The 27,958-nt window shown below is 39.8% G+C and overlaps 1 protein-coding gene across 1 annotated transcript in view; it reads left to right on the top strand.

Annotated features, from left to right (window-relative positions):
* Positions 1-27,958, top strand: part of PHEX (phosphate regulating endopeptidase homolog X-linked) — a gene marked incomplete at its 5' end in the record, with an annotated part of 120,443 nt that overhangs the window by 43,840 nt on the left and 48,645 nt on the right. The window contains 2 exons of the mRNA XM_039222728.1: positions 1,501-1,604; positions 10,990-11,048. Coding sequence (XP_039078659.1) covers positions 1,501-1,604; positions 10,990-11,048 — 163 coding nt within the window. The remainder of the gene's footprint in view (positions 1-1,500; positions 1,605-10,989; positions 11,049-27,958) is intronic.

The following is a 27,958-nucleotide window of genomic DNA, read 5'->3' as shown; positions in this document are numbered from 1 at the left end:
TATATTTTGACCTGACTCCTGGAAAGGTCAAGATCAATCATTAACAGAGTTACTCTACAGACACAATGAGTATCTATTGTATATTAGGGAAGAGGTAAATGTGACCTAGACATTGGCCAACAAATAGGTGACTGTCAAATGTATAACCATCAAGTTGTGTGTGTGCATGTGTGTATAATATTTATAATGTAATGCCTGTGGGTTTCGTATACTTGGGTTTGCTGTAGTTTAAATTTTGCTTTTAAAATCATATGGTTTAAATACACAAAAAATATTACAGTCAATAAGTATTTGATTACTGTTGGTTATTTGCTTATTCAAACATGTATTTTTCTTATTTGTGCTAGTAATATAATTAATTAATTAAAAGTTTATTTATTTTGAGAAAGAGAGAGAGCGAGCAAGCAGGGTAGGGGCAGAGAGAAGGGAAAGAGAATATTAAGCAGGCTTCGCACTGTCAGCACAGAGCCTGATTCGGGGTTCACAGTCACGAACCATGGGATCATGACCTGAGTTGAAACCAAGAGTTGGATACTCAAATGACTCTGCCACCCAGGTGCCCCACCCCAGTAATATATTTTAAAACCAAAGTATTAGATGTTACTATAAACCATTGCTTTTACTATTATACAGATATTATTGAATAGTGTTTAGGTTAAGTAAAGTTAACTTGTTTTGTAGAGTGCCAATAGAATTGGAATTGTTTGCCATTCCCCTTCCAAAAAAGGAAAAGGAACTCAAGAATCCTTTATGTCTGTTTCCCAATTATAATATGCAAATTATTTTGAGACATCAGCTTCCTGTTTTTCAGTGCAAGCTGTAATCTATGATTTGCCTCTGTAATGTCATTACTTTTTGGTGACCAGACAATTTTTTGAGTGGTAATAGACAAATGTCTGTTAATAATGGAATTATTCTAGGGACTGCTTTGTGCTCAGGGTGGTAAATAAGACTCTGAATCACTTTTCATTTTTTTTCCTTCATGAATAAATGCTGATTACAGTAAATTGGATTTTAACATTTGACTAAATCATCATCTATAAGCTAAATGAGGTTTTAGGTGACTAAACTGAATGTTATTAGAAGAACCTATGTTACAGTAAAGTATACCTTTTAGAAAAGACCAAGGTCTCATGTGAGCCAAGAAATTTCAAACCTAAGATAATAGGTTCTGTAAAGGTTAAAGTAGATTTTTCAATTATGAGGCAAGTGAAACGCATCATAAATTAGTGCAGCTTCTCTTGTTTGTTTGTTTTTTGTTTGTTTTACTGTGATCCAGAAACAATTGTATTGATTTGGGAGATTTTTATTTTAAAAGAAAATCACTGAGATTAAATTTCATGGGTTTGTGGATACTGGGTTAACTGGTGGTGGCTGAGAGATGCTGGGAAGAGTGCAGTTTTTCTCCACTGGTTGCTGATTTTGAGTGCAGAAGGCTTTTTGCAGAGCCCTCTTTTATCTGCACTTTGAACACTGACGGTTGTGGTTTGTTTTATTCAGATCAAGTTTTCAGAATCCGACTACTTTGGCAATGTCCTGCAAACCCGCAAGTATTTAGCACAGTCTGATTTCTTCTGGCTGAGAAAAGCGGTTCCAAAAACAGAGTGAGTAAAAAAAATTAAAAAATTAAAAAAGGTGAAAGAGATAAATATGTGGTAGGAAGTGAAGTCTCTTTAGGTTGAATTTTGTAATTCCCTTTAGTCAGAGTAGCTGGCTGGCCAGTTACCTTGGTTTGGCAAAATCTATGTTAGGTTTTGATGTCTTATTTGTGATATTATATGCACCTGTTCTTCGTTCTAATTATGGGATCAAAATGTACTGCAGGAAGGCTTATTAGGGTACATAGTTGCAGATCATTCTAGATATATTTATGAATATATGTATATAGAAAACAAATTTCTCTAGAATTTCACACACAGGCAGAAACTTTTGAAGGTCTTAAAAAAGAACAAATACTTAAAAATATGGTTACAAATGTAGAAGTAGTTGTATAATTATGAAGTAACTAGAACATTTTGTTGAAGCAATTAAGTGTCCCAGAACTGATGGATGTATTATTTTTTCTCCAAGAGCAGTTTTGATTTATTCCCCTTCCTCCCAGCTGCCCATAGGAACTTTCCCTAAAGGTAGGCACTTTCCCTAGGAACTTTTGGGGCCAAGGCCAGCCATGATTCCTTCCTTAGCAAAATGTGTATGATGCTCATTAGTAACTAACAATTATTATGTTGACAATGTGCCGGGAAATGCTTTACATGTTAGAATAAATTTTATCCTCTCATCATTTCTGTGAGGTGTACGTACTATTTATTATCCCCATGTATCAAATAGGAGGCTTACAATTAAATTCTTCACTACAGGTTTAGATAATTTTTTATTGAAAAACACTTAACACGGTGTTCCATGTAAGGTGTAGATTGCTCTTGGTTCTGCTGGCGCCCACTTCTTTGCTCTTTTCTCGCTGTGCTTCCGATGGCATAATTTCTTTTGATCTGCTTTCAAATTTGTGGGTTGTTTTTTCTGCATTTTCAAATTTGCTTTTGAGTCATGTAACACATTTTTAATTTTTGGTTATTGTACTTTGCAGTTTCAGAATTTCCAGTTGGTTGTTTTTTAGTTTCTATTTGTTGTGATTTTCTGTTCATTCAGTCACCATCATATTTACCGTTAATTCTTGGAATATAGTTTAATTCTGTAGACTAATTTATAATGGTTGCTTTCAGGTCTGCTAAATCTAACATCTGGCCTTGCTCAGTTTTTATTATTGACTGCCTTTTTTTTTTTTTTTAACACTTTCTCTCTTTGTAGAGCATAATTTTTTTTGTCATTGAAAATGACATTTTGGATACTATATTGTAACAACTGTGGATTCTGATTTATTTTTCTGAGGCTTTAAAAAAAGATAACTTTCCTTGACTTAGACCACAGAATCTTATCTCCTTATATATAGTAGGCGGCCATGGAGGTCTCTGCTCATCTTTTAAATTCTTATTTTTATTTTTGAGCCTCATTACCTAGTTGTTGTCTCTGTGTCTGCACAGCTTAGCGCTCAGCCAGGGATTGGGGTAGGTAGACCTTTTGGTCAAATACTTGGAGTCGGGAGGGCTTCTGTCCTCTGCCACTTGATCTGTTTATGGGCTGGGAGTACATTTATCAATCAGCTTTGGGGTTCACTTTCCACTGGGCTCACCTGAGTCTCTCCCGTTTGTGTGACTAGTGTCCCGGTCAGCCAGGAGTGTGTGGAGAGCTTACCTCACCCTTCTATGACTATTTTATTTCCAAGATCTCCCTTTTAAATTCCTGGCTTGGGGCACCTGGGTGGCTCAGTCGATTAAGCACCCGACTCTTGACTTTGGCTCAGGTCATGATCTCATGGTTTGTGAGATCGAACCCTGCATCGGGCTCAGTGCTGACAGTGCGGAGCCTGCTTGGGATTCTCTCTCTCTCCCTCTCTCTCTGTTCCCCTCTCCTGCTGGAGTATTCTGTCTCTCTTTCTCTCTCTCCAAAAATAAATAAATAAGCATTAAAAAAAATTGCGGGCTTGCCTGTCACTCTTGCTAGTGTGAACTGTAACTTTAGGCTAGCAGAGCTATGGGTATCCTTTCATTTGTTTTCTACCAAGTTTTTCACTTTGAGCTGCTGAAGCTGCAGGTTTTCACATACACCTCCAACTGAGTCTGCCCACCGTGGCAATAGAGCTGCTGATTTGCCAGCCAGCCCTGTGTGTCCTGACAGAACAAAGTTCTCACTGACCCCACCAGGAAGGGCAGGAGCAGTCCCCGGCAAGAAGGACACAGACTCCTGGGCTACTTACTTCCAAGGTTTAGCAATTTTTCAAAATTAAACATTTTTCAGTTTGTTGTTAGGATTTGGTGATCAATTCCCAGAGTCCTAAAATGGTTGTTTGTTGACCCTTTTGTCCACTTTTATATTTGATTTTTGTGGAAGGGATTTGCTGACTACTTCATAGCATCATAGCTGGAAGCCTAGTTTCCATGGTCTACTTTTTTTATGGCCCACTTTTTAACCTTGGCTGATATTCTGGTCTCTGGATCTTGGACGGCACTTTTTATGCTCCGAGTCTCTTCTTACTCTCCGTCCCAACTCCCTGCTCTGTTCTAGACTCTAGAAACTTTAGGCTCTGTATCAACCCTTGGCTTACACTGTGATTACTCCCTGTCCCTCTTACCCATGGCTCCCATCTACCTATCCCTGCCCTCTTCCCTTTTGGCCTTTCTACAGCATCCACCCACAAAGTTAATTCAACATGTTTCACTCTAAGGAGTAGGCCTGAAGCTGAACTATTGCGCTACCCATCCCTGACTCCATTCAAAACAACACAGAGGGTTAGAAGGCTTTCAGACTTCTTTGGAAAACAGGTAACTGCTTTCAAGTCATGTGCTCCACTGTGCTTGGTTCTCTCCTCCCATCACAGTATGTCTAAGCCCGTCTCTCCTCTTTATTCCTAACCTCAATTAGTCAGTTGAAATTTTAGATGTACAAAATAAAAAGGAATTTTAGACTTAGGGTTCTAAAAGTAGCTTCTCGAATCTGACTTTGGCATATGTTTTCCAGTATCCTAATGAGCATCTCCATGTAGTATGGTAGTCACAGATCTGTTTGAATCATCCTGCTCTTTCAGATCTACTTCAGATCGGTTCAAAGTCTTCTTGGAGTTTGTGGATAATTCAAGGTATTTTTGTCACCAGTATTTTCCTGAATTTTTGGAGTTTGCGCTTCTCCATATTAGAGATGCTGTCAAGTTAATTCTTTAATTTCAAAATGCCGTTATGCATTTGGGTGTGTAGCAAGGCCTCTGTTGCTAATTGAAAAACTCCAAAATCTTTTAATCTTGATGAGGTCCCAACAATTTATTTTTGCTCTTGATTCCCTTGCTTTTGGGGATGTGTCAAGTAAGAAGTTGCTGCGGTGGAGGTCAAGGAGGTTGTTTCCTGCTTTCTCCTCTAGGGTGTTGATAGTTTCCTGTCTCACGTTCAGGTCCTTTATCCATTTTGAGTTTATTTTTGTGCATGGTGTGAGAAAATGATCTTGTTTCATTCTTCTGCATGTTGCTGTCCAATTCTCCCAACAAGGACAAATATCATATGTGTGCACGTATAGGAGGACTAGGAGGAACTTAACAGAGGACCAACCGGGAGAAGAAGGGGGGAAATGGTGGGGGAAAGGGAGAGAGGCAAACCATGAGAGACTCTTGAATGCTGACAAAAACTGAGGACTGATGGATGTGGGGGGGAGGTGGGATGGGCATGGAGGAGGGCACTTGTGGGGATGAGCACTGGGTGTTATGTGGAAACTAATTTGACAATAAACTATTTGTAAAAAAATAAAATAAATAAATAAAATAAAAGTAAAAAAAATAAAATAAAATAAAATAAAAAAAAAGAAAAACTCCAAAATGTGTCCTTTTTATCATCATCCTAAAATGCTGATGGACTGTTAGATTCTAAGGGCCTTGACTATTTCTAATATTTCATTCATGCCTTGGAAAAATGCTGGCTGACTTTGTGAGCTTAGGCAAACTGCGTGATTCTGTGTAGTTTTCTTCTCCATCAGTGAAAACAAATACTTATTTCACAAGGACATTAAATTGGTTAATGTTTCTGGAAAAGTTATATAGGAATGAAAAGCCATGCAGTAGTACTAATTCTTGTTTCCTCAGACTAGATGTCTGTTTCAGGGAAAGCAACATTAAGAAATTGAAGGTCCTCTTTGTGTGGTAAAGTGATAGGATAGTTCAGTTTTTGAAAGAAATTTTGGGCTGCTCCTTTTCAGGCGTTGTAGGGAATTTTAGTTTCACGATAACCACTGGCTTTAATTGACATCTTTTAGTTTTGAAAATTGATGAGTTAATCTAGTGGGAATGATTCTGGAGTAGCTCCACTACACTAGTTTACTTTGAACAGCACATCATGATTATATTTCCACAAAGCTCTGAAATAACATTTTGCTTCTTTGTGGGTATAGGAGATAAATACCCTTTATCTTTCATTCTCATGGAATCCATTTTAGCTGAACTAATGTGCATTAAGAAGTTTCTAACGTGATGGGAAATGTCAGCAAGAACGGAATTAATTGGGTGGTCATCCCTGAAGGTACATATTTAGGGGTTGGTTCTCAGAATTGTCACTTCATCAGCTTGCTTAAAAATAGAGGATTTACTCTACTGCTTGGCTTGACTCAAAAGTAATTTTTCCCCTTAGGATCCCTTTTCTTTGACAGAAATGGCTTTAAGTCAGCTTCCCCATTAATTCACTCTCATTCTGCTGTGACCAGACATGTCTGGATTTTCTTTCTCTATCTTTTCAAAAAATAGGTAAAAATAGATCAAATGTTGATATAAATTATGATTTTGTCCAGAATTTTTGTTTGTAAGTGCGTTATCTATAGCATGGAATGGGAAGGATAGAATCTACAGGATATTATAAATAAAGTAATAAATATTCTATGGTTTGGCCATTCCATATTCCTTCGACTATCTTTAGGAGTTGATAGGTAAAATGTAAAATTTAAGCCTGATGTATATCTATTTTATATGGTTCAGAGAAATCGGGGTACCAATGTCCTTGTCTTTAAACAACTGCATTTCATTATTACTTTTATACTCCTTCTGTGTATTCCATTGTCCAGTATAATTTCATCCCCATATATTTTTCTTTTGAAATTTATATGAGAACTTCTCTGACTTTGTCTACTAAGTCCTTCCCCAGACACATTCTGCAGGAACACCCTAAAGTCATGGTAAAAAGAATTTAAAGCATTTGAATGACACTCTGTTTATTCAAGTAGATGCGTATATAGCAATAAATTCATTTAAATAGATGTAATAATCTTCTGATCAGCACATGCCACTGTGGCAATAGTCTTAGCCCATAGGGAGGTTAACATCTTGTTGGGAGACAAGTTGTTAACATATATGCTTTCAGGGCCCAATCAGTTAACAGATGGTGACGTAGACAAATGTAACTGATAGGGTGTGGTGGGGACTGTGGAGAACTAGTCATTGTATACCTCATTTAAAGGAATTCCAGTTCAGTCCTTTTAAAAACCATCGTGTTGGGCAGACAAAAACATTTTTATGAGAAAAGTCAACTCATTGGTTACAAGTTAATCTACGGACAACTACTTGTCAGTGTTTCAGTTATCTCCTACAGTCTAACAAACCACTTTACCAGGCTCAGCGGGGTGCTTGGTGTTTATGAGCTTTATGTAATTGCAGTCAGAGAGTGGCTGGGGCTGGAGTCATGGGGAAGGCTTTTTCTCTCATGTCTAGTAGCTGATGATGGCTGTTGGCTGGAATGCCTCCTGTGGCTTTGTTTACTGGGCTTCTTTATAGCATGCTGATTGCTCAGGAAGCTCCAGAGAGCAGGTTCCTGAGAAAGAGAGGAGGAAGGGAGCATATGGGCACACTTGGAGGATGTCGTATTGACCTTAATTGCCTAGCATAGGCAGTCCTGTCGTGTCATTTCCATTGCATTTTATGTTTTAGAACCAAGTTGCCAAGGCTAGCCCATATTCCAGAAGAAAGGAATGTAGACTCCACTTCTTAATGGGAGGAGTGCAAAAAAGATTGCAAACACTTATTAAAATCAGAATAGGTAGCCTTATGTTAGAGAATACTAAAACTAAGTATATAATACACTTGGATATAATCAGGGAGATATACAGAATATTTAATGGCTGGTATGGGCAGTGACCAATAAGAAGCAGCAGTAGCACCCACAAGTGGTAGGATCTCCTGGTGCAGCCACTTAATATCAGCTCTGGGTACAGTCAAGGCTCCAAACATACTTTAGAGACAGCAGGAGCTCTGGCATGTCAGGAAAGGTGAGATCATGGGTCTGAAATATGAGGTTTTAGGTACTCTTGCTGAAGCTTCAGAGACCCCATCAGACCCTGTCCGGTTGTTTGATTTCTTTGTTTTGTCCACCTTTGTTCATAAGCAGTTAGAATCATTTTTCCTGCATGCCCCCTCGTGTTTTGCAAGTTCATTCGTTGCTGAAGGGAGGGAGGGGAGAGAAGGGATGGGCTCTAGGAATATACATCATCTTTTCTACCTATTATGCGTCAGTCCACTGTCATCTAGGACTTGACTCAATCTTCACACATACAAATGCTGGGTTCTTTGGGTAATGTGTTAATTTTCTGTTGCTGCCGTAACAGATTACTCCAACATTAGCAATTCAACACAAATGTGTTATCTCCCAGTTCTGTAGGTCAGAAGTACAGGATGGCTTGGCTGGTGTCTGAGACCCAGGTTTCATAAGGCTGGAATCAAGGTGTCAGCTGGCTGGGCTTATAACTGAGGTTCTGGAAAGAATTTTGTTCCAAGCTTATTGAGAAGTTGGCAGATTCACTACCTGCTAGTTTTAGAACCGACATCCCTCCTTCCTTGCTGGCTGTCATTTGGGAGACATTGTTCCCTTCTAGAGTCTTCTTTCTGGTCCTTGCACCATAGTCCCTACATCTCAGAGCCAGCAACAGCATGTAGAATCCTTTTAACTCTTGGAATCTGACTTCCTCCCTTGCATCTCTGGGACTGTAGCCACAGAAGGCTCTCTGCTTCTAAGGACTAGTGATTAGATTGGGCCCACCTGGATATCCAGGACACTCTCCCTCTGTTAAGCTCCTTAAGCTTAATTGCATTTGCAGTGTCCTTTTTGGCATGTAATGTAACCTATTCACAGGGCCCGGGGATTAGGACATGAACATAATTCCACCTACCTCAGGTAGTGACATTAGAACAATAAAGGTAGTTTTCCCCTCCACTGGTTTCCTCAAGAAGGTAGACCAGCCAGTAAGTTTGTTTGCTAAACATTGCTAACTCTGAAGGAAAAGAGTACACATTTTATGGAAAGGAGTATATGTTTCAGTTTTGACTAGAGGAGGCGCTCTCTTTCTTGATTTCTAGTAATGTCTCCAGTATACTATAATGCTTAAGAGAACTGGGTTGGAGTCAGACCAGACCTTGTACAAGTATATAATGCTTGTTAAGTCTCATTGTCCTCATCTGTGAGATAGGCTCATAATTCCTTTAGTTGCTACAGGGAAGACCTATGAATATGAAGTGCTTAGGGCATTGTGAGCGCTCAGTGAATGTTTGCTGCCACTATTACTACTTCTAATGATAATAGAATGATACATTTGTGGACTTCTTTATGGGGAGAAGGTATGGGCGAATCAACTAGAATCACCACTTGGATTTCCTACCAGTTTCATATTAGTCTGACATAAATTATTAGCTTGCCATAATTCTTCTGTGAGATTAGTTAGGGTTAGTAAAGTTAGTAAAATGATTGTTTTGGGAAGGGATCTGTATAAGTTCATTTTGAGTAATTTAGCTTAAGACTGATTGCTTGGTTTTTATCATAAAGGGCAGAAGCTCATAGACGTCTAAATCAGGGGTCAGCACAATGCAACTTGTGGGCTAAATCTTGCCTGATGCCTGTTTTTGTGTGGCCCATGAGCAAAGAGTGATTTTTAGAGACAAATGTTTACAGTCGATCTAGTGATAGGAAGTACCAACTCTGAATCTCAATTACGCAAAATGTTATTCTGCCTCTAAAGAATTCCATTCTTCTCATTAACGGGCTGTCTTACAAAAAATTGTACTTAGTCATATTTTTAATTATATCAATAAAACTTTGTGGAAGTTTTTCTCTTACTAAAGAAGTACCTAGATAACATCTTTGATTTTTGCTGCTTTGCCTACAAAACGCCTAAAGGTCTACATTCTGACTCTTTACAGAAAAAAATTTGCTAAGCCCTGATCTATGTAGTCCATGCATTTTAAATGGAATGTAGACTCTTTTGTAAAATTATGTTTGAGAGAGAGAGAGAGAGAGAGAGAAAATCTGAACCAAGCTCCAGGCTCTGAGCTGCCAGCACAGAGACCAACTCGGGGCCTGAACTCACCAACCGTGAGATCATGACCTGAGCAGAAGTTAGATACTTAACTGACTGAGCCACCCAGGTTCCCCTGGAATGTAGACTCTTTATAGCTGGAAGGTACCCCCCAGATCTCTTAATGCAGTATCTTTAAAAAAAAAAAAACTTCTATTTTTTGTCTAGTTATTTTTTGAGAGAGAAAGAGAGAGAGAGAGAGATCGATCAGGAGAGGGCAGACAGAGAAAGAGAGCAAGAATCCCAAGAGAGAGAGAGAGAGAGAGAGAGATCGATCAGGAGAGGGCAGACAGAGAAAGAGAGCAAGAATCCCAAGCAGGCTACACACTGTCAGTGCAGAACCCAACGTGGGGCTCAAAGTCATCAACCATGAGATCATGACCTGAGCCGAAATCAAGAGTTAGACTGTTAACCGACTCTTAATGCAGTATCTTAATTTTATAGTTAAAACCAAGCCCCAGGAAGGTGGAAGGTGGGCAACTATTCCAACACAATCCAGCTACTTAGTGAAAGAGGCAAGAGGAGTCATTAGCTCTTTGGGCGCTTTCATGTGTAAGCTGTCCACTGGAGCAGGGAGAACCTCTGGGTAGCATGGCTATGCTTTATCTATCTCTCTTTACATGGATTTCGGTGTTGTCATCAATCTCAAACCTTTAATGGACAGGTCAGAAATGACTCAGTATAGAAAGTTAGCTGTCCCATGGGCCCATTGAACAGGGCCTGCCAAACATCAGCTTGCTGCTATTTCTGTCTATGAGGAGAGCCCTTTAGATTCTAGAATTTCTCATTAAAGCTATTTCAGAAGCACTGGTGCTGACTTTTTCTGTTAAGCTAGTACTGGTGAATAAGCAGGCATGTTAATATATTCTCACTGAGCCATGTTCAGTTTAGGATGAGGTTGTTCACCAACAGAGCAATAACCCTAAACTGAAGTGATAATTTCCCCATGTGCCCTATTTCCCCATTGTTCGCTGGTTAGTTGCTAATAAATCCTGCCACATTGTGTTCTCTTGTTGCCCTCCTGCCTGGATAATGATGATTTCTTGGTGGTATTTGCTTCTGTTTCTACAGGTGGTTTACGAATCCAACGACTGTCAATGCCTTCTACAGTGCATCCACCAACCAGATTCGTGAGTACCAGCTTCTTGTCCCCTTGTTAATGTGGAACAAAATGGAAGGAACTTTTTCCTGAGTATGATTTCTTTATTTCCCTCCAAAAGTGATCAGGTATGTGGGTGAAGGAAGTTTAAGTTTCTCTATCCATGTGCCCAATTTGCCTCACTCCCTTCACCTTATTAAGTAAAAGCAAAATGAAACAAAACAAACAACAAAAAAAGACAAAACTACAGTAAATAAAACTACAGTGCAGTTGGTCACGAAAAAGTTTCTTTTATAATGGTCTTAATGATTTGTCCAGACCATTTTGTTTCTTTTTAGGATTGATGGGAAAAACAAGCAGGTAGCTGAGCAGATGATAGAACCTGAGGGGACTGTCTATAGAAACGCTTGGAAATGTTCTAATTTACCCTAGGACCTAAAGTCTTAAGTTGCTTTTATTTACATGTATTGTGTAGATAAAAATGCCATGATAAGTTTACAGAATGATTAAAGATCAGATTAAATAAAAAATCTGACAGCACCAAGTGTTGGCAGCAGGGACACACACTTACCACTGGTAGAAATGTAAATTGGTTCAGCCACTTTGCAGAGCAATTTGGCAGTACCTAGAAAAGCTGAAGATGTCCATGCATATGTGTGACCATCATTGTACTCCTGGCATGTGCCCCAGTGCTGCGTTTCTCAAAGTGTGGTCTTGGGACAGGTAGCAATGGCATCACGGGGGAACTGGTTAGAAATGCAAATTCTTGACACTTCAATATAGAGAACAGAGGGTCGCTGGAGGGGTGTGGGTGGGGGGGACGGGCTTAGTGTATAAGGGGCGTTAAGGAGGATACTTGTTGGGATGAGCACTGGGTATGGTACATAGGGGATGAATCACTGGAATCTACTCCTGAAATTATTGTTGCACTATATGCTAACTAACTTGGATGTAAATTCATAAGGAATGAATTAATTAAAAAAAATGCAAATTCTTGGGCCCCACTTTCAATCTATCATTCACAAACCCTGGACATGGGGCTCAGAAATCTGTTGTAATAAGGCTTCCAGGTGACTCTGACGCAGTTTGAGGATCACTGTCCTAGAGAAGTCTCACACAAGGAGGCCTGTGTGAGGATGCTCATGGCAGTGTTTTTTTCACATAGCAGAAATTGGGAAAAAACCCATGTGTCCCTCTGCAGGAAAATGACCCCAGTGTGGCCTGTTCACACGCAGGAACGCCAGGCAGCAGTGAATAATGAGTGATCTGGGGCAACACACATTAACATGGGTAAAGTTCACAAATGTTGGTTGGGGACGTGGGAAACAGCTGGGGAAATAATATCAAGTATATACCATATAAAAAAGTTGAAAAGTATGCAAAAAGACTTCTATATGTTGTCTAGAAGTATAGCCTTTTGTAGAGAACATATGAAGACATTCATGAGAATGACAGACATCTGAATCCAGGGTGGCAGTGACCTGTTGTGGGGAGGGCGGGCCACTCCTGCTCCAGCCCTTGCTGGTTTCTCACCCCTCCTGCACCTCCTCCGGTCTTCTTCTTCACCCCTTCACTGGTGATGACATCTGATTTCATGATTTTAAGTGCATCTCCGTGTGCTTCGTTGAATGTGGGTGATGGAACTTTAAAAGTACTTGCTACCCTTGGCCACGGGCCAACCTCCTCCCCATGAGAGACCTGTCGTCCCCTCCTCGCTGGCCTCCCCACTTCTGTCCTTACCCCCCTTCAACCTTTTCTAAATAAAATATTGCAGCCATTTTGAGATGTTTTACAGTCACCTCAGGTCTCTCCTTTTCTCAGAACCCCGTATCAGTTTCCCATCTCACTCAGGATAAAAGCCAAATTACTTGTAATGGCCCTCAGCCCTCTTGCTACTGCCTTATCTGCCTCCGTTCCCGCTACACTGGCCTCCTATCTCTTCCCAGAGCATGAGACTCTGTTCTCTCCTAGCGTTTATAGTAGAGGCTCTTTGCCTTGGAAAATTCCCCGAGTGATCTGCATGGTTCATGCTCCCGTTTCCTTCAAATCTTTGCTTGAGTGCCACCTTCTCAGGGAGGCACCCTACCTGCCTTCTGTGGAGCCTCTCTGCTGGCCCTCAAACCAGCAGGGCTCACTAGCCAGAGAGGACACCCCCGGAGCTGTGGCTGCCCACTCCCAGCAGGCACAGGTCGTTAGAGTCGCCCTCGTGTGGCCACTTTTGGGAATGGCAGTCTCTGAAGGACTGGTATGAGAGCTTAATGAACAGAAGGAAAATAGGCAGATGGTGGTAAATTTTGACTTCTACACTAATTGGTATAGCCAAACTAGTTGTTAAATATTTTTAATACTTTGGATATTGTTCCTTGCTATAGAAATACCCATTGTTAACATGAAATCATTGCTTTCTTTTGTCCTCCAGCTTTACTGAGGTGTAGTTGACAGAAAGTATATATAGTTAACATGTGTACCTTGATGTTTTGATATAGCTCCAAGTTGAGAACTAAGCTGCATATGTTACACGGGAGCTTAAGATATTTGAGATATTAATGATTACTTATGATATGAATTATATATGAATTATAATCACAGTTGGAATAACCTATTTGGCAATAGAAAATTCTTTAGATTATCCATTAAAAAAAAACCACACTTTTTACTTTGAACTACTTTTACAATTACTACAAAGTAACAAAACCAGAACACAGAGTTTCCGTGTACCCTCTAGCTAACCTCCCCCAGTGTTACCATCTTACATAACTATAATCAAACCAGACCATTAACATTGCAACAACACCATTAACTAAACTCAAGGCCTTACTGAAATGTCACTGGCCACTCATATTCTTTTTTTGACTTGGAGAAGATGGTTTCTGCTGGGTTGTTCCACTATAAAGTTGCTATCCTCCCTGCCAGTGTAGTTGGCAAATATCTTGGGAACTAGATCTCTGAGATTCTGTCTGTCCTGTTTCTCTCCCAATTGTTCGCTCACTGATTGTAGCATCTATTAGTAAAACTTGTATGCAGCAAGCATCCCTGCGCTGCTTGCTCACTGCTCAATTTCAATTTCATCCCTTCCATTCGTAAGAATATGAATTCTGTTGTAAAGAAGGGAACGTCCATTCACTCCCATCTATCTGTGCGATCACATATTTTTTATAGCCTTATGAACTCAGGGACATTTATCCTCTGGATTCTGATCCAATGCTATCATTTTCTGTTTCATTGCTCAAAGTGTTCAGCTTTGGCCATGAGGTGATCGTGTGGGTTTGGCACCAGGTGTTAGTGTCACAGTGCTCCTTAACTTGCTTTTCATTACTTGCAGCAGATGCCTGCCGAGCTCCTTCAGCTCCTGAATTCTCTCTCTTTCTAGAGCAGGAGGATGAGTTCCTCTCTTAGCTTGGATCCCGGCTTTTCCATTGGGAGCTTTCAGACTTTACTTGAGCATTTCTTCTTCCAGACGGGGTCCAGAAACCAGCAGAAGGCATACTGGATCCGATGTAGAAACCTGACTTGTCAGGGTTGGACTGGGTCCAGAAACTGGCTGGGGTTGGGCTAGATTACCCATTTTAAAAGAAAGTGTTCTATGTAATATTTGGTACATCCCAAAGAATATGTGTAACATATTAAAACATAGAAATTATATTCCTGTGAACCTATCACTCGCCAAGAACTAGAACATTCCCCATATCATTACATCTGTCCTTGCTTCTCCCCATCCCATTCATCTCACTCACTATGGAGGTAACTACTTTTCTGCTTTTTGTCTTTATCATTATCTTTTTCTCAAAATAAATTTTGAACCATTTGTTGATGTTTATTTTTGCTTTTTTTTTTTTTTTAAATTTTTTTTTTTTTAATGTTTATTTATTTCTAGGAGAGAGAGAGAGACAGCGTGAGCAGGGGAGGGTCAGAGAGAGAGGGAGTCACAGACTGAAACAGGCTCCAGGCTCTGAGCTGGCAGTCAGCACAGAGCCTGACGCGGGGCTCGAACCCACGAACCGCGAGATCATGACCCAAGCGAAAGTCGGACGCTTAACCAACTAAGCCACCCAGGCGCCCCTATTTTTGCTTATTTTTATAGCATAGTAAAAATGGTATACTGCATGCAATCTAGTGACTTTGTTTTTTAAAATTTTTTTTTTTAGAGAGAGAGTGAGAGCAAGTGAGCATGAGGAAGGGGGGTCAGGGAGAGAGAGGATCCCAAGCAGGCTCCACACATAGCCCGATGTGGGTCTTGATCTCACAAGCCTGAGATCATGACCTGAGCCAAAATCAAGAGTCGGACGCTTGACCAACTAAGCCACCCAGGATTCGTCCTTGTAGCACATGGCAGTGGGTTTTCATTTTCCCTGCTGTATAATACTCCATTGCATGACTGTACATCTGATTACTTACCTATGCTACAGACTTTGTTGACAGACCTATGTGTCTTTCCACTCTAGGTTTTTGCTATTATGGACAGTGTTGCTACTCTGTCTACTCTCGTGCATGTCCCCTAATGCTTTGGGTGTATACGAAGAGTGGAATTACTGGCTTGTGGGGTATGCAAATACTCAACTTTACCAGATAACATCAAATGGGTGCCAAAGAGCATGTTCCAGAGTACAGAAGTGTTTTTGTCAACTCTCATTTACATCACCTGTTGGCATTGGTAGACTTAGTTTTCACCAATAGTGGCATTGACATAGATGCTTTGCCTGTGTTCCCACACTCACTTTCCAGTGTCAGTGAATGCCCACGGCTCCTTTGGGGATTTAAGTATGCCTAATAATATTCTGCCTCCGGGATTCACCCCTGCTCAGCCTTTTTCTTGTCTGTAAAGAGGTGATCCTATCACGGGTTTGCTGAAGAAGACGCCCTTTCAGGGTAACCGAGTGGTTTCTTGAAAGCTTATGAACACAGGGGTTTGAAATGAACAATTTGAAGCAGTGTTTTAATTAAGAGATTCAAGCTGTTTCTATTTTCCTAATGACCAGTGCTTGCTCTCATTGTAAATTACATTACCAGGCAAGATGACAAGGAGTCCTTTGGGTGACTTTTTCTCTTTCTCTCTTCTTTACGATTTTTTAGACTACAAATTAAGACAGGTGGAGTTCCTTCTTAGACATTTCCCCACTGGGTTTCCTGGGAGTCCCTTCACCCCCAACTGCCTTCTTTTTCTTCAGTGAAGAAGTGAAAAAATTGAGGTGATTTTCTGAAATGAACATCTTTATTGATTAGGGGTGATTCTGACAGCATGTGGCCATCTGTTTAATTGGGTTTCGCATCTAAGATGTAACTATACTTAGTAACATGATTTATGAGAATTTCTTTCAGTTCCCATTATCGTTTTCTGATTTATGCCACTTAAGTCCACTTCTCCACACAGTAGAGATTTGAGTAGACCACGCAAAAGCCAATAGGTCTTTTTGTTTGTATTATTTTTGTTTTTTGTTTGTTTGCAAATTCATTCTTTTGTCTTAATGGTTTGTGGCCATATTTCAATGTTAGAATTTCGCAGTATGGTTGTACTTCTCATTTTTCTATCCTTGTCAGGCTGGGTAGCAGTGTCGTCGGACACCGAATGTAGTGTGACATAGTAATAATTTCTCTATTCTGTGAGGAGTTATACAGAGGAGCTGTGGCAGAATTTAATTATATTTGAACTGATAAGGTGGTTAAAGGGGAAAACAAGGAGCTGAGGTTATTGTTGCCTAAGCTTGTGCTGTCCTAGCTTTGTGATAACAACAAAACTGGTCTTCCTGCTTTTTGTAGGAAAACAGTGAGGACCTTGAGTGCCACTGATTTAGTTGTATGACTCTGGCCAAGATGTTTTTCCTTCCTGATCGCTATTGTCCTCTTAGGCCATACGCTGAGGTTACCTAGCCTCAGAGTTTTCAGTGAGAACTTAAAAAGATGGATTTGTGTATCTAAAACTGACATGCCCATAATCCCTGGGATAGGTAGGCCATCACAGGGTGGACAGCAGAATGTGAGAATTTGGGAGGAGGGGGTGAATATTTTTGACCCGTGCTTTCAAGGACTTAAAAATTAGGGCAGTGTTTTTATTTATGTATTTACAAAAGTACAACCAATTTGGAAAAGTGTTTGGCAGTTTGTTGATATTTCCTATTACCCAGAAATTCCACTCTTCATAAAATAAGTCAATCCTTATACCCATCAAAACACATGAGCATTGAATGTTCATAGGAGCAACAACCTGGAAAGAACCTAATGTCCATGAACAGATAGGTAAATATATTGTGGTACAGTCATATAATTGAATATTATATGACAATGAAGAATAAATTCCCTGCTACCTTACGTAAGCATGCCACTGACTTAATGCTCAGTGAAACACTGCCTGGCTCCAGTCGTAGAAAGTTCAGGGCTAGGCTAATGAATCTAAGTGATGTAAGTAAAAATAATGGCTCCCTTTGTTGGGGGTACTGACTGTAAGGGAGCACAAGACACATTTTCCTTATTTATGAGGGGGTTGCACAGGTGATAGATGTATAAAATATCATCGTGTTCTGCTGTTAAGATTTGCGCCTTTACAGTATGTGTATGATACTAAAACATAAACAGTAACACTCCTTTTCCCTCCCTAAAATTGTTTATAACAGCATATAGCATGCATCTGCTTTTTGGGCTTCTAACAGCTTACATCAGGCCATGTCTCCAGAGGTGTAGATCAGAGATTGGCACACTTGTTCTGTAAAGGACCAAGTAGTAAATACTTTGGCCTTTTCAAGCCATCCAGTCTCTGTTGTCAATTCTCAACTTTGCCATTGCAGCCACAGACAATTCATAAACAAATGATCATGGCTGTGTTTTTAGCAAAACTATTTACGTGGGCTGTAGTCTGCTGATCCCTGGTGTGTAGCACAGTAAGCGGATGGGCTCCAGAGGGCCTTGAAGAGTGTTCTGACCCAGCTTACAAACCACTTTGGGTCTGATCAGTCAGTAGTACCAGGGGAAGGAGAGTGGTAGAGCGAACAGGTCACATTTGGCTTTCATTTCTCCTCCCATGGACTGAACTGTGAAATTTCATTTCATGTGCTCAGTATCAAGGTGTGTCTTTAAAATGCTACATTTCAATGTTGGTTTTTGTCTTCATATGTCTTAAATCATATTAAAGAATTATTATAAGCAAATAAAATGTTGACTTGAAAATATGCAAGGACTAAGGGCTAAAACCAATGATAATTGTTGTAATGCACAAGGGATTTGGTTGCCCGAGTTTAATCACAGATACTCTGCTAAAGAAGATAAGCCTTTGACCAGAGGCTGGGCTTAGGCTGGCATCAAACTATAGTATTAATCCTGAAATCAAACATAGATTTGTTTTGCTGTTAAGGAAATGATTATATTTCAAACTGAGAGAATTTCTCATACTTTGTTGACTCTGCCTAAAACCATAAAGTAGAAGCCAAGTTAGCAAATACTCACTCACCTGTGGCCTCTAGTGGAATGTAATGAAATTAAAGTCCCGAATCCATTTGACATTTTCTTTGGGGACAATTTGGGAATAGTTTTCCACGCTTTTGGAGGTAAGAGGGAAGAAACTTCAGTGGTCAGCTAATCCAAATTTCTCATTATTTACAAGAGATTCTGACACTCATGGTAATTCTTAGTAATTTTTTCCACTCCGTCACTTAGTATTTATGGATCCCCCCAATGATTCCAATTACTTCTCCGTGTTCACGCGGCTTTGTGGTCCCCTCCAACAATGAATAAAGCCGACCCCTGTAGCTAATAGGATACTGTGGAAATGATGGAGTATGACTTCTGAGGCTAGGTGATAAAAGACATTGTGGCTTCTGCCTTGCTTGCTTGGATTGATCACTCTGGGGGGAAACCAGCATGGACGTCATGAAGGCACTCAGAAAGCTGGTGGAGACGTCCGCATGTGAAGGATCTGAGGCCTCCTGCCCATAACCAGTACCATGTGATCACTCAATCTTGGAAGAGCAGATTCTCAAGGCCAGCCAAGCTTTCAGATGATGGCCGCCCAGGCCGGCATGTTGACAGCAACCCTGTGAGAAACCCTGCGACAGACCACCCATGGAAGATGTTTCTGAATTCTTGAGTCAGAGAAAGTGTGAGATAGTAAATGTTCACTGTTTGGAGCCATTACATTTTGGAATACTTTGTTACAGGGCAAGAGATAACTAATAGAGACGTTACAACTTTGATAGGTACTGAGTTTGGTGCTAGGTTGTATACTATAGTATACTGTAGTAGTTAAGAGAATGGGCTTTGATTTTTGAATCGTGGCTGGGCCACTAATAACTTGCAGCCTTGAGAAAGTTACCTAACGTCTTTATGCCTCAGTGTATCTCAAAATAGAGGCAATAGTAGTGATTGTCCTATAGGGCTATTCTACAGAGTTGTCATGAAGATTAAAGGAGATAATGTATATACAGTAAGTGAAAGAGGGATTGGTTTTCAGCAGGTATTCAATAAATCATAGCCATTAAGAGTCCTTACTTGGGGAGCCTGGGTGGCTCACTTGGTTAAGCGCTGACTTTGGCTCAGGTCATGATCTCACAGCTTGTGAGTTCAAGCCCTCTGTCGGGCTCTGTGCTGACAGCTCGGAGCCTGGAGCCTGCTTCGGATTCTGTCTCCCTCTCTTTCTGCTCCTCCCTCACTCATGCTCTGTCTCTCTCTTGCTCAAAAATAAAATAAACCTTAACTTTTTTTTAAAAATGAGTTTTTGAGGTAGTTGGGAGAGACAGAAATGTGACCAGTCATTTATAAGACATCATGAGTGTGCAACAGAAAGGCCTGCCATGCCTTCTGAGAGCCATGGAGAAAGGGTCACTAATCTGGGGAGCAGAGATCGGCTTCATGGTGACAGTGACATTTGGGTCGGCATTGAAAGGAAAAACGCATTTTCTAGGCAAATAAGGAGGTTGGGCTATGCAGGAAGGAAGGCTGCTGGTGCAAAGTTCAAGGCATCCCTTGAAGAGGGAGAAGATCAAGGCCGCTCAGACCAGTTAGGATTTTGGCAGACAGTTCAAGAGAGGAATGGGGAGAGTCTAAGTTTAGGCAGTGGCAGTGATCAGGAGTAGAGAGTAGATAAGTTAAATCCCAAAAAATTACTCTCAAATAACTGTGCAGTGGTAATACAGGTGGCAGTTTTCTAACTTTTCCACTGAGACTTGAAAGGACTCCCATAAAACGGAAATTACTGTTCTCTGCAGCCCTTCTTCACCAAGAGCTGTTAATATGCTAAGCATTGTGACAGATACTTGAACATATCTCTAATCTTCACAGTAGCTCTACACACTTGGAGTTGTGGCCCCATTTTATAGAAGAGGAAATGGAGGGTCAGACAGGCTAAGTAACTTCCCAGAGACCACACAACTAGTATATTGCAGAGTTGGGAGTATAACTCAGTTTCTCTGATTGCATGTTCTTAATCTTCACCCTATACTATTCATTACTGCATAAGAAGGTGAGAATTGCATGAAATGATACACGTGAGTGCAGTCTGAAAAGGTGAAGAGCATAATATGTGTCAAAGTATGTATCATCGTTAGGTCATACCCTCCCTGTGTGGTGGGGAGATTGTTTCCATTTGCTGTGGGAATAAGACACTACAAGATGTGGGGACAGCTAGGAGGTTGAGTTCAGAAGGTCGGATGGTTCCCAGATCCTGCTGATGCCACTTCCCAAGGGGCTGAGGCATGGAACACCAGGTTATGATTGGCGGCTCAAACATGGCTGCTCTTTGCAGGCCCTTTGGCTGTGCCCATAATCATCGCGTATCCTTAGATTTGGGTAGAATGGAACAGGTGTTATTTGAGAGATGCCATAAGCTTCCTTAAAAAGAATATTTAGATGTACTGTCCAAAAGGTGTTACTTCATAAAATGGACTATGGGATTTAAGAAGTTTTGTTACATGAGCTGACATTTTCATAAACATAGAATAGGTAGCAAAATCGCCAGATGATGCACATAGCAAGCAAGGTTGTGGGATACCTGTTGGAATTATTTTAAGATGCTCTTGTCCTGGTCTAGTCAAGGACTCTGGAGTTCCTAATACAGTCCATTCCCTGCCCCATCCCCCTGCCCCTGGCTCTGAGGCCTGACCGAGGAGGCATCTAACAATGACATTCTGGGCACTGCCACTGGAAGACAAAAGTGCCATCTCATGGCCTTACCTTTGCTGTGGGGAGTCCCAGGACCAATTCCTGGGGGGACATACATTTGACACCTGCAGGGACCTTGTGAAAATATACTTGTGGGGTGAGACAGATGCTGTTTCCAGACACAAGGCTGTGTGGCTTCGCTGCAGGGTTGGTAGCAGAAAGCATGGGATGATTATCACAGTCAGTCTGATTAAAGAGGTGGGGTGGGAGTGGGACACTCACTGGGGGTGACCTGGATGTGAGCCAGAGTAAAGTGAGCATCAGGAAGCTGGCAGAGAGCCACAGTGAAGAGAGATGGGGAGTCAGGGAGAAAGCTCACTCATTTATCTCGATGGTCACAATCTCACTGGTCCTCCATTGAAATTATCAGCAAGTCTTTCGCCCGTATTACAAAGTAGTTAATATTTATTATAGAAAATCTAGAGGATTTTTAGCTAAGCTAAAAAAATTTTTCCAGCAAAAAGTATTCTTTTTTAAAAGTTTTTATTTTAATTCTGGTTGGCATACAGTGTTATATTCAAGTATGCAATATAGTGATTCGACGCTCATATATCACCTGGTGCTCATCACGACAAGTGCCCTCCTTAATGCCCGTCACCTGTTTCGCCCAACCCCTCCCCCCACCCCTGCCCCCAGAAACCATCAGTTTGTTTTCTATAGCTCCCAGTCTGTTTCTTGCTTTACCTCTCTCTTTTAATTTTTTTCCTTTTGCTTGTTTGTTTTGTTTTTTAAATTCCACATATGAGTGAAGTCATACGGTATTTGTCTTTCTCTAACTGACTTTTGTGGTCTTTTGTGATTCCATGCCAATTTTAGGATTGTTTGTTCTAGCCCTGTGAAAAATGCTGTTGGTATTTAGAAGTGAAGATTGCTTTGCGTACTATAGACATTTTGACAATGTTTGTTCTTCTGATCCATGACCATTAAATGTCTTTCCATTTCTTTGTGTTGTTTTCAATTTCTTTTATCAGTATTTTACATTTATCAGCGTATAGGTCTTTCACCTCTTTGCTTAGGTTTATTCATAGGTATCTTTATTATTTTTTAGAGCAATTGTAAATAGGATTTTTTTTGTGTGAGAAAGTTTGGTAGAGAGAGGATCTTAAGCAGGCTCAATACTCAGCATGGAGCCTGATGCAGGGCTCAATCACAAGACCATGAGATCATGACCTGAGCTGAAATCAAGAGCTGGAGGCTTGACCAACAGAGCCACCCAGGTTCCCCCGGTGAAATTATAAATGGGGTTGTTTTCTTAATTTCTCTTTCTGCGTCATTGTTGGTGTATAGCAATGCAAGAGATTTCTATACATTGATTTTGTATTCTGTGACTTTATTAAATTCATTCATCAGTTCTAGCAGTTTTTTGGTGGAGTCTTTAGAGTTTTCTAAATATAGTATCATGTCACCTGCAAATAGTGAAAGTTTTACTTCTCCTTACCAATTTGTATGCCTTTTACTTATTTATGTTGTCTAATTGTTGTGGCTAGGACTTCCAGTACTATGTTGAATAGAAGTGGGGAGAGTGGACATCCTAGCTGTGGGTTTTTCATGGATGTCCTTTATTATGTTGAGTTATGTTCCTTCTGAACCTACTTTTGTTCAGGGTTGTTTTTTTTTTTTTTTTTTTTTTTTTTACCATGAATGGGTGTTATACTTGGTTAAATGCTTTTCTGCATCTACTGAAATGATCAGATGCTTTTTACCCTTTCTCTTATTGATGTGATGTATCATGTTGATTGATTTGTGAATACTGAACCACCCTTGCAACCCAGCAATAAATTTCACTTGATTGTGGTGAATGCTTTTTTAAATGTATTGTTGAATTCAGTTTGGTAGTATTTTATTGACAATTTTTGTATCTGTGTTCATTAGGGATATTGGCTTTTCTTCAGCCGGTTTTGGTGTCAGGATAATGCTGGCCATATAGAATGAATTTGGAAGTTTTCCTTCCTCTTGTACTTTTCGAAATAGTTTGAGAAGAGTAGGTATTAATTCTTCTTTAAATGTTTGGTAAAATTTGCCTGTGAAGTCATCTGGTTTTGGACTTTTGTTTGTTGGGAGTATTATTATTATTATGATTATTGATTCATTTTCATTACTGGTTATTGGTATTTAAAATTTTATATCTCTTCCTGTTTCAGTTTTGGTAGTTTATATGTTTCTGAGAATTTATCCATTTCTTCTAGGTTGTCCAATTTGTTGGCATATAGTTTTTCTTAATACTCCCTTATGAGTGTATGTCCGTGGTATTGATTATTATCTTTCCTCTCTCATTTGTGATTTTATTTATTTGAGTCTTTTCTCTTTCTTTCTTTCTTAATACATCTGGCTAGAGATTTATCTTTTTATTGATTTTTTTCTCCCAAAGATCCAGTTCCTGGTTTCATTGATCTGTTTTATTATTTTTTTAGGTTCTATAGCATTTATTTCTGCTCTAATCTTTATTATTCCCACCCCCCTTCTGCTGGTCTTAGGTTTTGTCTGTTCTTTTTTGAGCTCCTTTAGGTGTAAGGTTAGGTTGTTTATTTGAGATTTTCCTTGCCTCTTGAGGTTGGTCTATATTGCTACATAGTTCCCTGTCAGAACCTCTTTTTCTGCATCCCAAAGATTTTGCACCTTTGTGTTTTCCTTTTCACTTGTTTCTATATATTTTTAAATTTTTTTCATTTGATTTCCTGGTTGACCCATTCACTGTTGAGTAGCTTATTGTTTAACCTCCATTTGTGATGAGAAAAGAGGCATGGTATGACTTGGATCTTCTTGAATTCAGTGAGGCTGGTTTTGTGGACTAATACGTAATTTCTTCTGGAGAATGTACCATGTGGACTTAAACAGAATGTGCATTCTGCTGTTTCAGGATGGAATGTTCTGAACATTTCCTGTTAATTCATTCCATCTAGTCCAGTGTGTCATTCAAAGTCATCATTTCCTTGTTGATTTTCTGTTTAGATGATCTGTCCATTGATGTTAAGTGGGGTGTTAAAGTTCCCTACTATTATTGTATTGTTATTTATTAGTTCCTTTATATTTGTTATTAACTGTTTTATGTATTTCGGTGCTTCTGTGTTTGGTGCATATTTACAATAGTTATATCTTCTTTTTGGATTGTCCCCTTTATTATTAGGTAGTGTCCTTTGTTTTTGTCTCTTGTTTTGTCTTTCTTTTAAAGTCTCTTCTGTCTGATGAAAGGATTGCCACCTGGCTTTCTTTTCACTTCCATTTGGACAATTAAAGCTTCTCCATCCCTTCATTTTCAGTCTGCACATGTCTTTAGGTCTGAAATGAGTTTTGTAGGTAGCATATACATGGGTCTTGCTTTTTTATCCATTCCATCACTTTATGGACTTTTATTGGAGCATTTATTCCATTTAAATTTAAAGTAATTATTGATATGTATTTATTGCCATTTTATTACTTGTTTTGTGATTGTTTCTGAAGATTTTCTCTGATCCTTTCTTGTCTCTCTTTCATGTTTTTAAGCTAAAGAGTTTTAAAGTTTGTTTCACCATTTAAATATTTTGTTGAATACCTCTCAAACTTACATTTATCTACACATGTCAAAATTGAAACTAAATATGGACTCATTAAATACTGTTTTCCCCTCACTGAACATTGTAACATGATTTTTCCCATTTATTACTTTTTTTTTTTAAATATTTTTTATTTTTTTTTTTTTTACAAATAGTTTATTGTCAAATTAGTTTCCACATAACACCCAGTGCTCATCCCCACAAGTGCCCTCCTCCATGCCCATCCCCCCTCCCCCCCACATCCATCAGTCCTCAGTTTTTGTCAGCATTCAAGAGTCTCTCATGGTTTGCCTCTCTCCCTTTCCCCCACCATTTCCGCCCTTCTTCTCCCCCTTGTTCCTCCGTCAAGTTCCTCCTAATCCTCCTATACGTGCAAACATATGATATTTGTCCTTCTCTGCCTGACTTATTTCGCTCAGCATAACACCCTCAAGGTCCATCCATGTTGCTACACATGGCCAGATTTCATTGTTTCTCATTGCCATGTAGTATTCCATGGTATAGATAAACCACATCTTCTTGATCCATTCATCTGTTGATGGACACTTAGGCTCTTTCCATGTTTTAGCTATTGTGGAGAGTGCTGCTATGAACATTGGGGTACATGTGCTCCTATGCCTCAGCATTTCTGTATCCCTTGGGTAAATTCCTAGCAGTGCTATTGCTGGGTCATAAGGGAGTTCTATTGTTAGTTTCCTGAGGAACCTCCACACTGTTTTCCAGAGGGGCTGTACCAGTTTACATTCCCACCAACAGTGTAGGAGGGTGCCCGTTTCTCCACATCCTCGCCAGCATCTAGAGTTCTCTGATTTGCTCATTTTAGCCACTCTGACTGGCGTGAGGTGGTATCTCAGTGTGGTTTTGATTTGTATTTCCCTGATGAGGAGGGATGCTGAGCATCGTTTCATGTGTCTGTTGGCCATCTGGATGTCCTCTTTGGAGAAGTGTCTGTTCATGTCTTCTGCCCATTTCTTCACTGGGTTGTTTGTTTTTCGGGCGTGTAGTTTGGTGAGTTCCTTATAGATTCTGGATATTAACCCTTTATCTGATATGTCATTTGCAACTATCTTTTCCCATTCCGTTGGTTGCCTATTAATTTTCTGGGTTGTTTCCTTGGCTGTGCAGAAGCTTTTAATCTTGATGAGGTCCCAACAGTTTATTTTTGCTCTTGATTCCCTTGCTTTTGGGGATGTGTCAAGTAAGAAGTTGCTGCGGTGGAGGTCAAGGAGGTTGTTTCCTGCTTTCTCCTCTAGGGTGTTGATAGTTTCCTGTCTCACGTTCAGGTCCTTTATCCATTTTGAGTTGATTTTTGTGCATGGTGTGAGAAAATGATCTAGTTTCATTCTTCTGCATGTTGCTGTCCAGTTCTCCCAACACCATCTGTTAAAAAGGCTGTCTTTTTTCCATTGGATATTCTTTCCTGCTTTGTCAAAGATCAGTTGGCTGTATACTTTTGGGTCCACTTCTGAGTTCTCAATTCTGTTCCATTGGTCTATGTGTCTGTTTTTGTGCCAATACCATACTGTCTTGAGGATGACAGCTTTGTAGTAGAGGCTGAAGTCTGGGATGGTGATACCTCCCGTTTTGGTTTTATTTTTCAGTATTACTTTGGCTATTCGGGGTCTTTTGTGGTTCCATACAAATTTTTGGATAGTTTGTTCTAGTTTTGAGAAGTATGCTGGTGCAATTTTGATTGGAATTGCATTGAATGTGTAGAGTGCTTTAGGTAGTAATGACATCTTAACTATATTTATTCTTCCTATCCATGAGCATGGAATGTTTTTCCATTTCTTTGTGTCTTCTTCAATTTCCTTCATAAGTTTTCTATAGTTTTCATCATACAGATCTCTTGTATCCTTGGTTAGGTTTATTCCGAGGTATTTTATGGTTTTTTGTGCAATTGTGAATGGGATCAGTTTCTTGATTTCTCTTTCTGTTGCTTCATTATTGGTGTATAAAAATGCAACCGATTTCTGTACGTTGATTTTGTACCCTGCAACTTGGCTGAATTCTTGGATCAGTTCTAGTAGGCTTCTGGTGGAGTCTGTCGGGTTTTCTATGTAGAGTATCATGTCATCTGCGAAGAGTGAAAGTTTGACTTCCTCTTTGCCAATTCTGATGCCTTTGATTTCCTTTTGTTGTCTGATGGCTGATGCTAGGACTTCCAGCACTATGTTAAACAACAGTGGTGAGAGTGGACATCCCTGTCGTGTTCCTGATCTCAGGGGGAAAGCTCTCAGTTTTTCCCCGTTGAGGATGATGTTAGCTGAAGGCTTCTCATAGATGGCTTTGATGATGTTTAAGTAGGTTCCTTCTATCCCAACTTTCTCGAGAGTCTTTATTAAGAAGGGATGCTGTATTTTGTCAAATGCTTTTTCTGCATCTATTGACAGGATCATATGGTTTTTATCTTTTCTTTTATTGATATGATGGATCACATTGATTGATTTGCGAATGTTGAACCAGCCCTGTAACCCAGGAATGAATCCCACTTGATCTTGGTGGATGATTCTTTTGATATGCTGCTGGATTCGATTTGCAAGGATCTTGTTGAGAATTTTTGCATCCGTATTCATCAAGGATATTGGCCTATAGTTCTCTTTTTTTGCTGGATCTCTGTCTGGCTTGGGAATCAGAGTGATGCTGGCTTCATAAAATGAGTCCGGGAGTTTTCCTTCGACTTCTATTTTTTGGAATAGCTTGAGAAGAATTGGGATTAATTCTGTTTTAAATGTCTGGTAGAATTCCCCAGGGAAACCATCAGGTCCAGGGCTCTTATTTGTTGGGAGATTTTTGATCACTGATTCGATTTCTTCACTCGTTATGGGTCTGTTCAGGTTTTCTATTTCTTCCCGTGTGAATTTTGGTAGTGAGTGTGTGTTTAGGAATTTGTCCATTTCTTCTAAGTTGTCCAATTTGTTGGCATATAATTTTTCATAGTATTCCCTGATAATTGCTTGTATTTCTGAGGGGTTGGTTGTAATAAGTCCATTTTCATTCATAATTTTGTCTATTTGGGTGCTCTCTCTTTTCTTTTTGATAAGCCTGGCTAGAGGTTTGTCAATTTTGTTTACTTTTTCAAAAAACCAACTCTTGGTTTCATTGATCTGTTCAATTGTTTCTTTGGTCTCTATGTTGTTTATTTCTGCTCTAATTTTTACTATTTCTCTTCTTCTACTGGGTTTAGGGCGTTCTTGTTGCTCTGCCTCTAGCTCCTTTAGGTGAGCTGTTAGATTTTGGACTTGTGCTTTTTCTAATCTCTTGAAATAGG

Source organism: Hyaena hyaena, unplaced genomic scaffold (assembly GCF_003009895.1).
Source record: "Hyaena hyaena isolate Hyena2069 unplaced genomic scaffold, ASM300989v1 scaffold_1182, whole genome shotgun sequence".
Classification (NCBI taxonomy): domain Eukaryota; kingdom Metazoa; phylum Chordata; class Mammalia; order Carnivora; family Hyaenidae; genus Hyaena; species Hyaena hyaena.
The sequence above is the reverse complement of the archived record's forward strand: the minus strand, read 5'-3'. Positions and strand labels throughout refer to the sequence as shown.